Raw genomic sequence first — 18,177 nt, 5'->3', positions numbered from 1 at the left:
ATGAAAAAATACTTTAAAAGCTCTTGTCCCAAATATATTCTATTATGGTGAAAGATAACCAATGCCTGTGTGTTCATTATAATTGATTATGATAATATATGTGTTGATTTTACAAACAAATCAAATACTGGCTATTCACAGGAGATCTATTATGGGCTAATCCCTGGAGACACAAAGAAGTATATAATCCTCAGGCCCTGATGGGGTACTCAGAGAGTTGCCCTGATATGCCAAGGTTGCGGGTTCACTCTCCAGTCAGGGCACATGCAAGAACCAAGAAATCATAAATAAGTTGAACAAAAAAACTCAATGTTTCTCTCTCTCTCTCAGAAAAAAAAGTTTATAATCCCCAAGAAGCTTATAGGAAGGGTAACTAACAACACTCGTGCCAAGAGAGTGGTGTGAGATTCAGTAGGGTGGTAGAAGTTCAGAGGAGAGAGGAATTTCCCTTTCCACTTGGTGGTCAAGAAACACTTCATGGAGAGAAAGGAGCCTTTCAACTGCATCTGCAGAATGGGTAAGACTTGGAGGAATGAAGAGAGAGGTACATCTATCACAGCTAGATGCCAGGGAAGGAGACAAAGGCAGAGGGAGTTGCCATTTTTGAGGCCTCCTCCATGGTAGGCACCTTCACAAACATTACCTTCATTCAATCATCTAAAAAAATGTAGAAGACAGTGATGGAAGTTATGTCTTTGTTCTCAGGGTATGAGTATTACACCTACAGCAATTAGAAAACAATAGAAAACATTAGGAAAGAAAGTATTGGGCTGAATGTAATCAAGCACGTTTCAGCTCTTGCTTGCTAGTGGATTTCCGGAAGATGTTAGACTTCAGGAACTGAGTCTAAAAGCCCTCTCGATAGAGATCAAGTAGGTAAGTGAGAGCTGAGGAAGGTCAGGCTGTAGGACGTATGCTCTGATACAGGTCCATATGCTCTGATACAGGTCCAGACTGGCTAGCTCAGCCCTGTCACCCTGAGCCCAGGGTGTCTGGAAGGGTTCTGAAACCTATTTAGGATATTTGCAATCTGATTTTATTTGACACACCATTGGCCCGCCCTGCTGATTGCTGAACATCAGGTGGCCTTGGCAGTACCCTGACCTCACAGGAATATTTTAAACTGAGGATGACTCCATGGGAGGTGGAAGTAAGGGAGGTAGGCATTCAGACAGAAACTCTTTTCAGAGGCTTGAAGACCTGGAGTTTGATATCTGCGGCAGGCAGAGTACACTCTGGCCAGTCCCTTCCCTTGCTCTTTCTTCCTGCTGACCGCGCTTGGTGGACAGCAGTTTCTTATGTCTTCAATGCATTGTTCCTCTTTCTTGGAAGAGGAACTGAGTTTTATTTTTCAGTGAGAAAAAACCAAAAAATTTAAGTAACTCTAGAGCTTACAAATAAGGCAATTCTTTTCTGAGGACCCAGTCAATGCAAATATTGGCTATTTTTTAGGTATAAAGCCCAGTGCAAACAAAGTACTGGTGGGAGAGGATACAGAGTTTGATAAGGCGTGGTCTCTGCTCTCAAAACGCTTATAGGTTAACAGCAATCATAAAACATATATAAAGAATTGTAATAGTATGCAGTACTGTCCAGTAGAGCTTTCTGCAACTTAACAATGTTAATATTTTATAATGTTCAGGTCTAATACAGTAGTCGCTAGCCACATGTAGCTGTTGAGCACTTGAAATGTGGACAGTCCAACTGACTGAACTTTTGACTGAATTAATTTAAATGGCTATATGTGGGTCATGATTTCTGAACTAAACAGCTTTGTATGAAGCATTAATGAGCACTAAAAAAAGAGCTGAGGTAAAAAAAAAAGGACAAAGATCATCTATTTCAGGTTGATATGGACTGGGAAGGCTTCCAGAAAGGCCTGTGATTACAGCTGGGCCCTCAGGAATATATAGGCTGATGATAAGGGAATAAAAAAAAACTAATACTGGCTTTGGAGAATCTTCAGAGAACTGTTGGGCTAGGTACCAGAGAGCAAATATGAAATAGAATATAGAGCCAGCCCTCTTCTGGTTTTCATTTTATCTATTGCGTGGAAAAGATGGTAGGGTTTGATGAGGCAATTACCCCCTTTAGTGATCTCCGACACTTTCCAAGGGCCTGAGCGATTAATCTTAAAGGCAATTGGAAGAGCACTAAAATGGGAGCCAGAAGACGTGGGTTTTGCTCCTGCTGTGTCATTAACTTGCCCGCAGGGCTTAGTTTCCCTGTCCGAAGAGAATCAAGGGTTCTGCTCTGTACCTGTGTTCTCCGATTCCCATTACATTTTGGTGGAATAGGTTGGTGTAGCCCATGTCATCCAGCTTGAAGTCTTGCTTAAGCTGAAGAAGGGAACTCAGTGGGGCAGGGGGGCGGTGGGGGGTAAGAATATAAGAGTCTACGTTCTCCCTACCTTCCAGTCTTGAAGGGAGAAAGCAGAGGCAAAGGAATAGTAAGCTCACTTCTAAAGTATCTCTCACCCCTAAGTCAATAGGGGATCTTCTATACATTGGGAGGGGTGGGGATAGGTAAAGCAGGAGTGGAAAACACCTTAAAGTGAAGTGGGGATGAGTTTAAGGTGTGTCGAGAGTATTTGGGGTAAGGTTGGGTATAGGGAGGAGGTTTCTGGAGGAAGGGGGTGATGGTGATTGGGAAGTTCAAGTTCTGAAAACATTTCCAACTGGACAGTTTCCCTTAAGATTTTTCACCATGGCTGCTTACTATCTGCAGATCAAATGTGCTGGTGTTTTTAGGGCCACTGCAATAAAGGTATCTTGCTCACAGTCATTGAACATCTTAAATCCAGATTTTGACAAACTCTCCTTTACCATAAATTAGTGAGGCTCCTTTGAGTCCTGTTCTCAGCTACATTTCAACCTTGGCCTATAAAAACTATAAAAGCTCTCAGCACAAATGATTTTGTCCATCTCCCCCATCCTCCTGCCCCCTGCCTCCCCCACCCCCCTCAGTCCCCCTACCCCACACTAAGAGGTCTGAACAAACAAACAGCGAGATAGTTTCTGCAGCTCAAGGCCACATCTTTAAGACAATTCCAGCCACCTCCCCACCCCCCGCCCCAAAATGCCTGGAGAATTTACTGTTTGTTCCAGCCAAAGTTTAGTGATAGTCAGATTGGCCCCAGAACCCCTTCTTTAAGCAGTTACTTTTCAAAGCTTGCAGTTACAAATCCATTGCTGTTTCCTTTCTTTTTGAAATGCATTCAAAAGATAACTCACTCCCAGACAAGGACTCTTACTGGTATCACTACCTCATGTCAAAAAGATACAAAAAGAGCCTGTGATGAGTTGTTTTAAAAACATGCAAAAAAGTTTGTCTTTCAATTAAATGCCAGTTAATAAACCTGTGGTTTAATCACATGGACCAATCCCCTTAATACCCTTCAATGCCTTTTTCTTTGAAAAGCTTTAAAAAAGTCTACCTTTTGTTTTAGTGACATTAAATTCAGTTCACCCTAGGCCCCTTTCCCTATTGCAATAGTTATTACTGAATAAAGTCTATTCTTACTACTTTAACTAGTGTCTGGTTTTCTCTGTCTTTGCCAGTCTTCTGCGTTTTGTGCTGATTTGGAAGGGGGACAATTTCTGGTAATGTACCACTGAATGTTTTAGTCAATGATGGACCACATATATGATGATGGTCCCATAAGATTATAATGGAGCTGAAAAATTCCTACAGTCTAGTGATGTTGTAGCTGTCTGAAGTCATAGTGCAACACCAAGTTTACTTTGTGGTGATGCTGTTGTAAACAAACCTGCTGAGCTGCCAGCTTTATAAAACTATAGCATACACAGTTACGTACAGTACATAAAACTTGATAATTATAATAATTGACTGCTGCTGGTTTATGTATTTACTATACCATCCTTTTGTTATTTTAGAGTGTACTCTTCTACTTATAAAAAATATTGTAAAATGGTATGCCTTGTTATGCTGGCAGCAGCCTCATACATCTTTTGTTTCTGAAGCCTCTAGATTCCATCATTTTCTCTTGTACTTAATCTTGTGTTGCTCTGTACAGTAACAAGCTGTGCAGGCTTGTAGCCTTGGAGTAATAGGCTATACTGTATAGCCAAGTGTGTAGTAGGCTCTACCATCTAGGTTTGTGTAAGAGCACTCTACGGTTTGTGCAATGACAAAGGTACTGAAAGACACATTTCTCAGAACATATCCTTTCACTGAGCAGAACATGAGTATAGTCTAATACTTCTACACCAGGACAGCTTTAGAGAACTGCACAGCACTGCCTGTCTTCTTCCTTTTTTTTACCCTACTTCTCTCCCCTCCTCCCCTGTTCTCTCACTTGGCTGGGCCTTGGTTCCCATGCTGGCAGTTTTAGCTCCTCCCTGTCCCCTCTTCAGATTTTACCTTCTCCTCTCTGGAATCTCCTCTCCTTTTCATTCTTGACACAATTGCTCTAGGTCAGGACATACCAGTTCTTGCCTAAATGAATCTAGTTACCTTTTAACTAATTTCCCTACCTCCAAAGTACTTCCAAAACTCTGAGCTGATCATCTCACTCCCCTTCTCAGAACTTTTGACTCTCTTGGCTACTGAATAAAGTTAAAACTTCAGCAGGCATTTGGGGCTCTCACGATCTCACCTTAAGCTCACTGTCTCCCACCTCATCTTCCATGGAACTATTTTTTAAATACATGTGTACCTTTGCATTTCTAGGGTATGGCCATATTCTGGTGTCATCCTAGAATAATGGCTCTCTCTCTCCCATTTTTGCCAATGATCAAAATTTTAATCTCTTTCAAGGCCCAATTCAAATATCATTTCCTTCAGAAAAGCATTCCCAATAATTTCGGCTGGAATTGTTTCCCCTCCTCTATATTTCCACCTCATATAGTTTCTGAATGTCGGGTTCCTAATTGAGGTATAACTAACCATCACAATAATGAAGACATGGAGTATAGTTGATCCTTGAACAACATGGAGGTTAGAGGTGTCAACCTCCCGTGCAGTCAAAAATTTTTGTATAACTACGGTATTTCTATTAAACCAAGTTCCCCTCTGTCTGTTTGCAGACATTTCCTCCTCCCACTCCGGGTTCTTGGTAATCACTGATCTTATTTCTGTCTCTATGCACCTTATATAATTTAATCTTATTTTTGCATTTTCCCCTGTAGGCCTTGTTTTGTATACACACATTTCTCTCACTGGGTTGTAATCTTGCAGACAGAGAGAGGTGATTATTCACCTTTGTATTCCTCATGGTTCCAAGCACAAGTTCCAAACACGTTATGTGCCAGGTCATAAATATTTGATAAAAGAGAAAGGGAAGAAAAGGAAAAGGAAAGGAGAAAAAGAAAGAAAAGAATGATCCAAAGAACAAATGGCCAAACCACTCTAGAAGAGTTCTAACTTAATAACATGGCAACCAACAGGGCTCATGGTAGTTTAATGAATCATTCTGAGTTATTAATGTGAGTATATAAAAGTAGCCACTCTTAAACACATCTACACATAAAAACATTGTTCGAATCAGCAGAACTGACACAAATTGGGGAGGAAGTGTTAACACAAATGACATACAAGTTGTGGTGGGTTGTAGGAAACAACCTGCCACCACTCCCAAGCTAAGCTGCCTCTGATCTCTGCATATTACAACACACAGCAAACACACTTACAAGTTCCAGGGACATGAAGAGAAGGAGAAAGATAATTAACATTTACCAAGTGACTCCATGGCCATTGTGCAGTATGCTTCATAATCTGTTTTAATTCTTACAACTACTCTCTCACTTTGGTTAAAAGTTATTAGGAGATATTTCTCTTTTTAAATTTTTTATTTATTTTAGAGAGGGGAAGAGAGGGACAGAAACATTAATGTGTGGTTGCCTCTCACTTGCCCCCCCTACTGGGGACCTGGCCCCACAACCCAGGCATACACCCTGACTGGGAATCAAACCTGCAATCCCTTGGTTCACAGGCTAGCACTCAATTCACTGAGCCAAACCAGCCGGGACAGGAGGTATTTGTTGGTTGGGAAAGTAAATACGCTATTCAAGGAAATTTAGGAGTATGCCTTTAAGGGGAGGGGCAGATTAAAAATTGTATTTTGGAATTTGGGTGAGTTCTTCAGAGATTTCTGAGTTTTTCTTCTGTGAATCACAATAAACAAGAAAGGACAGGAGTCTAGGGTAATAAACACTTACTGTCTATCATCGATCCATTCAGGGTGCTTCTGGTGTGGTGACCATACCCATTTCATTAGCCAATATGTGAAGGAACTCTAGAGTACTCTTTGATGAGATTGTCAACTGAGGCACATGGTTGACTTTAGGGGTTAAGGTAGTTAGCAAATGGGTAGAAATAAGAACCGCCTTCTTTCTATGTTTTGGAATTTAAAGTGACTTTGCAGTCACTCTTGAGAGATAATTTTCATGGTTCTTAAAACAAGTTGGAAGATAAACTTTGGACAATATATTATACTATGCCCTTTGAAATTAAGTAACCCGAGATAATGTGTTAAAGTTCAGTGGAGATTTCAATTTTCAAGCTGATTCTGGAGAGCTGTTAAGACCAAAAAATGTGTTAATACTACTTCAGGAGTTTCTCAACATTACACGGTAACGAATTGCATGTTTCTATCGCTTATTACTTTCCAATCTTGTAGAACAGCTCAGCATTAAACAACTAAAAATAAGTACAGTTCAACTTGAAGGCCGAGACCAGGGCAGGACCCTGGGCTATGCCCCAGCCACGGGATGTGAAGCCACGGAAAGTTGTGGGGGTGTGGTGGAAGTGCTGGTCCGGGAAGATAAATCTGGCTGTGTGCAATGGCCTGGAACAAAGAAGAGACTGAGGCAGTTTAGTGTACTGGGAGGCTTCTGCGATACCCAGCCTGCGGAGATCAGAGCAGGGCTGAAAAGGAATGGTAAGAAAACAAAAAAGAAAATGGTAGTGCCTGTCGGGTTACGCGAGTGAGGAAAAAACTGAAAGAGCGGCTTCACGTTTTCCGCAGACACGAAGTTTTTAGCAGGGGCCCCTTAACTCGTCTTCCGTCCTTAGAGCGGACGTCCTGAGATCAACCTGAAAGCTTAAGTCTCAAGACAGTGTGGCCAAAAAAAAAAAAAAAAAAAGCGCACTGGGAGGCAGGACCAGCCAGGAGTGTCCTCTGGCTCTCTTCCCTCCTCCGCACTAGAGCGGCCCCTTGAGTTCCTACCCCTCTCTGTTCACTCTAGTCTCCCGATGTCCCCCAACCCCCATCCTCCTTCCGTGGCCAGCACCGATCGCCTCCTACCCCTCCCCTCCCCTCCCCTCCCTTCCCCCTTCCCCGCTCCTCCTTCTCCGTGGGGCGCTGACTCGCCCGGGTGCCACGTCTCACTGATGACGTCACCAGGGCCGCCTGGTCTTAGCCAATCCGCTAGGGGGAGTCCGAGCGAAGTCTTACCCAGCGAGTCAGCGGGGAGGAGAACTGGGAGAGGCGGAGGGGGCGGTGACAGAGTGTGGAATGGGGAGGGCGACAAACCCCTCCAGTACGCATGCACCAGAAGCACGGAGCTTGGCGGGAAGATGAGTCCTGATCCCTGCGCCACACCGTCAGTCTCCGCTCCCACATACTTGCTAGCAACACTCTTTCCCGTCGTGCCACGCGGTGCGGCCGCCCTCTGGGCTAAGTAAAGGCCCCTTGGTCTAAGGCTTTCCTATTTCCTGGTTCGCCGGCGGCCATTTTGGGTGGAAGCGGTAGCTGAGTGGCGGCTGCTCCTGATTGTGTTCTAAGGGGACGGAGTAGGGAACGTTTGCTCTCCCGGAACAGCCTATCTCATTCCTCTCCGATTACCCGTGGCGCGGAGAGTCAGGGCGGCGGCTGCAGCAGCAAGGGCGGCGGTGGCGGCGGCGGCAGCTGCAGTGACATGTCCAGCATGAATCCCGAATAGTGAGTGCAAGAGCGTACCGGTCGGCTGGGTCGGTGGGCCCGCTTGGGAAAGCTTAAAGTGGACTGGGAGGGCTGGGGCCGGGGTGGGGGCTTCGGCCGGGGTGAGGTAAGGATGATGGGGCAGGAAAGGCTGGTGGCTGGGAGTCGGGCCCCATTGTCTGACGCTGGAGGGGCGGCCTCGGGCAGGGGTTGGGTCGGAGTGGTGAGCCGCCGGGGCCTGGACCGGGTCGGGGTGGAGGCCTGAGTGCCGGGCCGGTGCGGAGGAACTGTCTCCTCAGAAGGATGGGGGCGTTTGGGAGTTGGTGGTAAGGCGGTGGGAAGGGATAGGTTCTCTTGGAGGCAGTGACTTTTGAAGGAGGACTTGTTTTTAAGGGGAGAGGATAGGGTGGGAGAGCTCTTCTAGAGGGCAATCCTGCCCCCGCACTCTGCGGAGCTGTCAGAATCGTCTGGGTGGAGACCAGTTTACTTGTAAATCTTGAGCTTGTTGGCTCTGTTTCCACCCTCCCCCAGGTTGCAGGTAATGTGGATGTTTTTTCAGGACTGCGTGGGATTGAGGGGAGTGAGTGGATTTACATTTTTTAGTTCTTTTTAAAGTTATTTTTTGGAGTTTTTTAAGAACTCTGCAGACCCACTGCCTTCCTAAAAATCTAGGCATTTGTGAGAATTTCTTTTAGAGGACACTAAAGTCATTTTGTGTTGTGTAGGTCAAGAAAGAAAAAGACTAAATCTTAAGAACATCTTTTTGATGTTACTAAATTTAAAGAAGACTTTGCTGTCAAGTTGAAAGAGAAACGAATGGGCCCTATGATCTGAGGTTTTGTATTACCTTCTTGAATGTTTGCAGATAGGGAATGAGGTTCCATGACGTGTCATGAAAAGTTAATGCATTTCTTTTTCTTGCTTACTCTAGAAGTCACCACAGCAGATGTGACACACCTGGCACTTTTCCGGGGAACTGGTGTTCACTTTCCTTGGGAAGACTTTATTGGGTTCTCTTAATGGCCCTTTAAAAAAAAATCCTCCTGCAGTTTGCATATATAAATTAATGAATTAATTGAAGGGAATTTGCCTGGTGTTCCTTTTAAGTATTATAAGGCTTTGGGGGACAGAGTGGTGTTGATGTTGTGTTTTTTTCTAATAAAGCAGACCAGTATTTGTTATAAAAGTTGAGTTTAGCCATGGCCAGCATGACTTTGTTGGACCGTCCTGTAAACTGGAAGGTCTTGGGTTCGATTCCTGGTCAGAATGCATGCCTGAGTTGCAGATCCGTCCTAGTTTGGGGCACCTATGAGAAGCAATTAAACTCATCAATGTTTCTCTCTCACATGGGTGTTTCTGTGTCTCTCCCCCCTCCCTTTCTCTCTCTCTCTAAGTATCAGTAAGCATATCCTCTGGTGAAGATTAAAAAAAAAACACAAAGTTGAGCTTATTGGCTGCTTTGGTCGACTAAACATTTCCCCTACAAGGTCCACCCATCAGTTTAGCTGACTGTCATGTGTGTGTCACATGGCTCTTGCAAAATGCATTCTGACTTAAGGTTTTGTAATATTGTGGTCTTATGCGAAATGTCCCCTTTTTGTATTAAACAGAAGCCATAGTATTTAATTAAAATTTTACAAACTAAGAAATTGAGAGTAATGTTCTCATAGTACCATAGTTGCTATGTTGGCAGTTTTAAAATTTCTTTATGAAGGGTGCCAAGGACAAAGTTTGTTTTGCATAGTTGGGCAGAGTTGAACTTGAGGTCCTTAATTTTCCTGGCAACAATAAAGTACATGGATTGGTCACTTTCTGGAGGTTTGTATAAACCTCTTTTGTTCAGGAAGTTTCTTATATTTGCTACACATATTTAATGCTGTAAGTAGATTTTGAAGATTAATTTAACACAACAATGACAGATTATTTAGCCTCTGAATTTGTTTATGTTTTTGAAAAATAGGATAATGGGGGAAGTAAAAGGGGACTAAATGGTAATGGAAAAAGTACAATAAGTGTTTTTTTTAAAAAGTGATTACATCTGGCAAAAAAAAAAACTTCAAGGCATTTAAAAGATAAGTAAAAATAGGATAGTAGGAGTCATTCCTATGGGGTAGTTGTGAGGTTCAATATATGTAAAGGAATTTGGAAAACTGTAAGCACACTAGATGGTGTACATCATTATCTTGTAAGACATTCTAGTAATGGTAGGGTTTAGGAATGTACCATAATCCCTTCTCTCAAGGGGCTAATAATGGGGTATAGAAAATAGGTTGTAGGTATGTCAAATACCAGGAGATACAGCAAATTCCAGGTATCCGCCATGGATTAGGGAGGAACAAAATTTCAAAGGAGGATAGAGAGTTATGGTTGGGTTAAGGAAGACTATAGAAAAGAGACTTGTTAGGGGATTATTAGGAGTAGTTTTAGAGAAGCAGAGGGAGTGAGGAGGACTTTTCTAGGGGAGAGTAGGAAGAATAAATGGCAAGGAGTAGTAATTCTTAAGTAGATAGAGTGCCAAATCATCCTTCCTTGGAGTTCTCTGATGAATGACCTCAGCAGAACTAAACCCAGAAATCATGTTTATATTTTTTCTGGCATCAAGTATACCAGTACTTGGCCTGCTGTATTTATACTCTATATTGTGCCTAGTAAAATAATGTAGGAGTTTTGGGAAAACTGTTGGAAAAGCATTAGTGAAAATTGAGGTGAGAGGAGGTGATGGGTATTTTATTATGGAAGGTCACCAGGGCAACTAGCAAGAGAATTTTTAGCAGCCTGACTTCAGTTTCTTTGGTCTTTAATGAACTTTGTTATAAAAGCAGTTGAAGAAAAGATGGCAAATAGAGAAAAGAAGGAAAGAAATTCTTATTTTTATCACCTCAACATGGATCCATTTACTTTAACACCTTGTTCTAAACTTTAAAGTGTTATGTTTTCTCTTAAATTAAAATTTTTAATGGGTGGGTACCTTTCATGATTCCATGATGGGTTTTTGACAAAAGAAAAAGTTTGAGCCCCGGCTAGTGTAGCTCAGTGGATTGAGTGCGGGCCTGCGAACCAAAAGAAAAGGTTTGGTTCTCTCAGAGAGAACAGCATTTTAGATCTGTATTTGTTGGCACAAGATTACCCGTTGGTAGCTTTATTACTGAATGCTTTTACCTTATGATCTTCAAGTTGTAAGCTTTTGGTTTTGGAGTGAGGAGAATAAAAAATATACCAATCGCTGCTCCGGCTGGTGTGACTCAGTGGATTGACCACCAGCCTGTGAATGGAGGGGTTGCTGGTTTAATTCTGAGCTAGAGCAAATTCCTGCGTTGTGAGCCAGGTCCCCAGTAGGGGGCATGTGAGAAGCAACCATGCATTGATGTTTCTCTGCCTTTCTTTCTACCCCCTTCCCCTCTCTCTAAAAATAAATAAATAAATACAATCTTAAGTATATATATATATCAATCGCCGATTAAATTTTAAGCTATCCCTTTGAATACTTTCAGTGTTATTTTTCTGATTTGGGAGAGTCAGAAAAATATTTTTTTTAAAAGTGATTACATCTGGCAAATGAGTAACTGACTCATTTGAATTTCAAGTACAAACAAAAACAAAAAGCCACTGGAAATGGAATCTGAACAGTGGAAAAACAGATGGAAAGTCAGAGCTTTCTTTTCTTTTTAGAGAGAAGGGAAGGGAGGGAGAGAAACATTGATGTGTGAATGAAACATCCATCAGTTGCCTCTTGCACGCCCCCAACTTGGGACCTGGCTCCTAACCCAGGCTTGTGCCCTGGCTGGGACTTGAACCAGCATCCTTTTGATTCACAGGCAGGTGCTCAACTCTGGCTATACCAGCCAGGGCTGTTTTCTTTTTTCTTTGTTTTTTTTGGAGAGCTGAAGAAAGATTTTTAATTTACTGAACTAGGTGGTAAAGCAGGCAGTGATTATTTCAGCACACTGGTTAAGAAATACTTAACATTATTCTCATACCAGAAACATTTTTCCTAATCCATTCACTTCTAGTGGGCTTTTTTAGTGTCAAGAAAAAAGTACATGTATCTATCATGAACATACCAGTTAACTGCAGTAGAACTGTATAGTCTACTTGGATCAACTGTGGTTATTTTTTTTTTTAAGATTTCATTTATTTATTTTTAGAGAGAAAGGACAGGAGAGAGAAAGAGGGAGAGAAACATCAATGTGTGGTTGCCTCCTGAACACCCCCAACCAGGGATCTGGCCACAACCTAGGCATGTGCCTTGACTGGGAATTGAACCAGTGACCTTTCGGTTAGCAGGCTGACACTCAGTCCACTGAGCCACACCAGCCAGAGCAACTGTGGTTCTACAATGTAGGAAAATTTTATAGTAATTACCTTGTTTTTAGTTTTTTGTTTGTTTGCTTTTAAAAATCATGGCTCTAGATTATACCGACATCATGGTTCAAGATTTAATCAGTCTTTCAAATTTGGCTTTTCTGTCATGGTAGACTCAAGAAACATTTGACTTTTTTTCTTTGCTAGCACTGCTCTGAATAAATCTGTCTTTTAACTGAAGGATTTGAAAATAAAAACAGGTTAATTATTTGATTTGGTATCTATCTGACCAACTATATTTCATTAATAACTACATCATTACTGGCCTTCATATAATTTTTAGTTTAGGATTCTTTTTTTTTATTAGAACAGAAGCTAAAAATTTTTTTCTAAAAAATCAGCTAAAAACCAGTTGTCTTTGTTGGTTGTCTTGATGACTTTTTGGTGGTGTTGGTGGTAGTTTGATAAATTTAGAAAAGTTTAAAGAAGAAAAATAACCACTATTTTCACTATAAAATATGATTTCTTAATGTCTTATAGACATTCTCTGTAATTTCTTAAAGAGAATCAACATATGTCATTCTTTGGGTAATGTAAGTTTCCAGTAGCTGTATAGAATCTCCACAAAATGCATCCTAAGAGTTTTGTGTCAGTGGATAATCTTGTAGGATCATTTAAAGATAATTGAAATTTTGCATTTAAAAATTTCCTATTCCTGTTCGTCATAATTAAGTTAAAATGAGACATGTTGACAGTTTCTTATATATTCCAGCAAATAAATCATTTAAAGCTCTTTAAGTAATGTTGTATGAAGATGGATGAACTTAAGAAACAAGTATTCTTGCCCTGGCTGGTGTAGCTCAGTGGATTGAGTGCGGGCCTGTGAACCAAAAGGTCACTGGTTCCATTCCCAGTCAGGGCACATGCCTGGGTTGTAGGCCAGGTTCCTAGTTGGGGGCATGTGAGAGGTAACAGATTGGTGTTTCTCTCCTTTTCCTTCTCCCTCCCTTCCCTTCTCCCTCCCTTCCCCTTTCTCTAAATATAACTAAATAAAATCTTTAAAAAAATAAACAGTCGTTTTCTTGCCAACTCTTTAGTTGGCTTTTAAAGAGAATTTTGCATTTTTGGTAGTTTTATTTGTCTTTTTTTTTTTCAAGTTCTGGAAGCAATCTTAGTAATTTACCTATGTGCTAATACCTTGTTACAGTCACATCCTATTAGCAGTCCTTTGTGTTATGTGTGTTTTTTCTCCTTGGCAAGGTTTGTCTGTATATAATATGATTTTATTATTAGCAGTTGTAATAGTTAAGTTTCATTTTTGATTATTAAGAATAGCTTCCTTTTCCTAATGTTATCTACTCTTGTCTCTTTCCTAACATGAAAAATGTTGAGGGTTAAATAAAATGCTTTTTTAGGATTTTGAGATTTTTAAAGATTTGCTAAAAAAAATACTCGGAGTGTGTTAAGATGAAGAGAAACAAAAATGGGTGTAGGATGCCAGTGCATGAGAAATTTTAGACACGTAGCTCATCAGTTTTAACTCTTTGAACTACATTTTGGAGTTTTGAGATTTAGGCAAAACGCCCACACTTTTTTTCTTTAATCTTACAGGGAGAAGGAGAAGTCAAGATTATTCCACTGTTTTCCTGTAGAGGGAGGGGCTGAGATTGCTCTTTTGATGTCTGAAATAAAATTTAAGGAAGAAAATCTAGGGGTTGGCTTTCCTGTGGAACCACCCTGTGAATGTTTCAGATTACAAAAGGGTAATGGTGGAATATTGGGAAAATAAATAGTCCTGAGGCTGTAAGAAGCTTAAGAACATGTTTGTTCGTTTGTTGACTGACTTAACCATGTGAAGAAGTAAGGTACAAAGAAGTAGAAAGTGGAAGTTTTCCTTGGTGCTTTTGTGACTGGTTGGCTAAGTTGGTCAGCACACATTGCTTTATTAAATCCAAGGTTGTGATCGGTTCCAGTTACATTTACTCTGTTCCGTGTGTGTAGATTCCTAATTCTGACAGGCAGTGTTCAGTGTGAGTGCCTTTGCTCATAAGGGGAACCAATCAGTCTTTGAAAACATTTAAAAATAACAGTAGCTACTATTTAATTAGTGCTTACTCTGTGTGCTACCCGCTTGACTTACAAGAAGCATTTTATTCAGCCTGTACCTCAGATTGTGAACTTTACAAATAAATTTAGTGAATTATATAATTGATGTTTTCCAAGAACATTGATGGTTTTAACTTGTCTGAATTTTTTCCTTTGAGTAACAATGGTATTTAAGTGGAATTATTCTTTGTCCTTTTTACTCTGCCTTTAGATGTTTTCTAGTAACTTGATTTGGGTTATTCTTAACCCATTTATGTTCATGTACTCTTAGGAGCATTTGATGAGCCTAGTGAAACTGCTGCCTATATGAATATATACTTAACGATATTTTACACAGGTAAAATATCATACCTGTGTATGTTACACAGGTAGTGTAACAACCTGTCACACTACCTGAGCCTGTTCATGAACCTCAAGAATGCCTGATTTAGGAGATTGAAAGTAGAAATGAAAATGTTTACTACCACCCTTTTGAAATGTGGCAATCTGAGAGTGAAAAGTTTAATTTAAATCTGGTATTTTGAAGTAATTAGTGTTAAAATGTGAGATTTGTTGGGGTATGGCTTTATTTTGATGACCTAGTCTATGATTTTCTTCCTTTCCTTTTTTTTAATGCTCACATTTCTGTTTCTCCTTAAGTTATTAATATAATAAGTGCTTCTAAGAGTCTTGAAACAAAGACACACTGAGTTCACAAAACATTAGCATTCACATTAGGAACAATAGGTCATCTCTGTAGTATCTTTACTAATTTACAGTCCATATGAATGTAATTAGGATAAATGCCTAGCCAAGTGTAATATAGTCTGAAGTAGATTATGTGGAATTTATAAAAAAGTTAAGTAGCTAGATTTAGAAAAGGACATTTGAAGCAACTTTGTGAAATGTACATCATGTAGATGGTGGCTAGCACTTATCCTCATGAATAGTTTTTGTGTTCCTCACTAAAGCTAATGAAGTGTGACCTCTAAAATTTACCATGCTCTTTTGAGCTGAGCTAACTTATTTACTAGTACAGATGCTCTAAGTTAATTTAAGCTATGAATCACACTTTTCTTTATATTTGGTCAGGTCCTATGTGCTAGTTTATAGATGCTTTGATTCATCTTCTTACATTTTGTATATAGGACTTAGCATATTTATTTACTGACATTTTTATCATCTGAGTATATAAAATATGTCATTGAGGGAATGTGGTATGATAAAAAGAACATACCACTTGGGGTTGTAAATCCTAGGTTTAAGTTCAGGCTGCCACTTGCCTCATATACATCATTTATGCTTTTTGAGCCTTTTTATTTATAAAATGTGGTTAGTTCCACTTCAGTTCTGATTTTCAACAGTAAACTGTACAGTTCTATATAGATATTACTTAACATGTCTATTCTAGTAAGGGCTATTGGAATATGGGTAAATGGCAGGTAGTTTTAACTTTTAAAGACTTTCTTATACATTTAATCATTATACATTTATCCCTGTCCTTGTCTGCTTTACCTGTTGTTTCAATACAGACTTTTAAAATCTTCCAGTGAATGTATGTGTATTTGTATATACAATTTTGTATGTACACATGTGCCCAATTTCACCTTGAAAGAGAGCTTGATAAAGAAAACAGCCAGCTCTTGCTTTCTCTGTCATCAGAGTATGAAGACACCATACTCTGTCATCGTTAGAGTATGCTAGTCTAGGAGTTGAAGGGTTTTTCTGTTTTTGTTTTTTAATTGTGAAATGTGAAATCTGCTCGTAGGTAGTTGACTCTTGCTCAGACAGACATAATCAATATAACAGCATTTAACAAAAGTTAAATCTTGTGATACTTTTAAAGAATTAGGATGGCAGGATATTCAGTGCAAAAGATTTAGAGAAGGGGCCTGTGATTTCCATTTTTTAACAGAAAGTTTTAGTTATGCTTTATTTAGCTGGAAAGGAATAGAGCACTCCTATTCCTGAGGAGGGCTCTCCAGAACCCTCCATGCTAGCTAGTCAGTCCTGGGATGAGGTCACCAACTGACAATTTGAGTGTCCACCACCAGCCAGAAAATTATGTATGTACACTATTTCCCTTAATTATGTGAAGAAATAGTGCTCTAGTTTTACAGATGAGGAAAAAGAGGCAGAGAAGAGTTAAGTGGCTTATACAAGAGCATTCAGAGTAAAGAGCAGACCTGGAATTTTACCTCAAGGACCTGCGAATTCACAGCCCAGATACGCTGCTTCCAGTTTACTATGTGTGGTTAACTTCTATGAATTTAAAATTTAAGCCAGTTAATTAGGCAACTAACATTTTTGTGGTCAGTTGCTTTTAAAATTCATGATCCGAGAGGTGTTTTTAAAATGTTATTAGAAAGAGTTTGTGAGTTACATATTATGAATGGATTATTGACTTTCTCCTTCATATCTCATTTCAGGTTGATATTTAAAACTTCTTTAGGCTTGAAGTTAATTATTGTATCCATTCTCAGTTTTTCTACACTCATGACTATCCATCCATCCTTAAGTAGGTATACTTGGGGCACTGGAAGTCATGCTTATCTTTCTGTGAGTAAAGTAAGTGAAACAGAACTGCCTTTCTCTCACTGGAGTGGGTACATTTGCTGCAGAAATGCTATTATATACATGTTGTGATCGTAGTACTTATAACTATTGGTAATTTTTAAACTTAGATTATAATGGTAAATTGTGATACTCTTTTTGTCTATCGTCTGAACAGAAGCTTTGGATAAGTAGCTTCATAGTTTTTATCTATAGCTTTTAAAATTTTTTATCAAGTTACCTTGTAGTTTGGATGGAGAAAGGAAAAATTAATAGTAAGTGCCACTTATTATGCTTCCATAATGTGCCAGGCACGGTGCTAGTGGTTTTAGAGGCTTTATTTCTAATCCTGACAAGAAGCCTAATTGGATGGTAGAAGATGGTAATAGAATCATTTTACAGATGAGAAAATTAGTGAGTACGTTGCTTCAATTATAGCTAGTATATGATGGTACCTGAATTCAAACACAGGTCTCTCCAGTTCTAAAATCCACGCAGGCCTTAAAAGGTAATGAGGTAGAGGACATACACACCTCCTCCTTGGCATGTTTTTCAGCAATGTTTATTAATGTGGGTTGCAAGACCATCTACTCGTTTATCTTCTTGTCTGATAATGCCAGTTCTTCAGCACTACCAAAATTTCAGAATTCCAGTTTTGAATTTTTAGAACACTGTTCTAAACAGCTAGGATGGAACCTAGAAAGTTATTGTCTCCAAATAACAAAGAAAAACATGTAGTTTTAGGGGTAGTGGGGATAGTTTTTAAAAAATTGCATGACTTTCCTTAAATTTGGTAATTGATTATTTTGACTGACAGGCTGCTTTTGTCTATAGCTGAAGGTTTATTTAATCTTTATTTAATTTAATCACTAATATGTGCTCTATAAAATTCAAACAATATAGAAGCATAGGAAGTAACTAAAAGTTCTTACCTTTTTTCTTCAGCCTAATGGTCAATTTTGAAGGGTGTTTTGTGGAGCATACTTAAAGTGAGTAAAAAGAAAAGTTGATGTTAAACACAAATATTGCAGCCCAAGATTTTGTTAGTCATTCCATACCCCAAAAGTTAATAAAACAGTGTGTAGTTTAATGGTGAATTAAAGGTAAAATAACACGATTCCTATCAGGCAGGTGAATTAGTTCTAGATGAAAGAGAACAAATTTAGTTTCCATTGAACTTTTTGAAACAGTAAGTGTTTTAAAGGTAGACTTATAGTTGACATTGTGAAATTTGTATTTTGGAGCTTCTGTTTGAACTACTAGTCAGATACTAGTCATGATAGTCGTCTTTTGTTTTGTCTTTCCTTTTTTGTATATGTATCCGAAGGTGGAATGTTGAAAGTTGCGTTAATGTT

At 39.6% G+C, this 18,177-nt stretch overlaps 1 protein-coding gene across 1 annotated transcript in view; it reads left to right on the top strand.

Annotated features, from left to right (window-relative positions):
• The first annotated feature begins 7,548 nt into the window (after nucleotides 1–7,548).
• The window catches only part of RAB1A (RAB1A, member RAS oncogene family), a 32,374-nt gene continuing 21,745 nt past the window's right edge, over nucleotides 7,549–18,177 (top strand). Inside the window, exon 1 of the mRNA XM_037126321.2 lies at nucleotides 7,549–7,903. Coding sequence (XP_036982216.1) covers nucleotides 7,881–7,903 — 23 coding nt within the window. The 5' untranslated portion in view covers nucleotides 7,549–7,880. The remainder of the gene's footprint in view (nucleotides 7,904–18,177) is intronic.

Source organism: Artibeus jamaicensis, unplaced genomic scaffold (genome assembly GCF_021234435.1).
Source record: "Artibeus jamaicensis isolate MK-2021 breed Jamaican fruit bat unplaced genomic scaffold, CSHL_Jam_final contig_3175, whole genome shotgun sequence".
Classification (NCBI taxonomy): Eukaryota; Metazoa; Chordata; class Mammalia; order Chiroptera; family Phyllostomidae; genus Artibeus; species Artibeus jamaicensis.
This window is presented reverse-complemented; position numbering and strand designations above follow the sequence as displayed.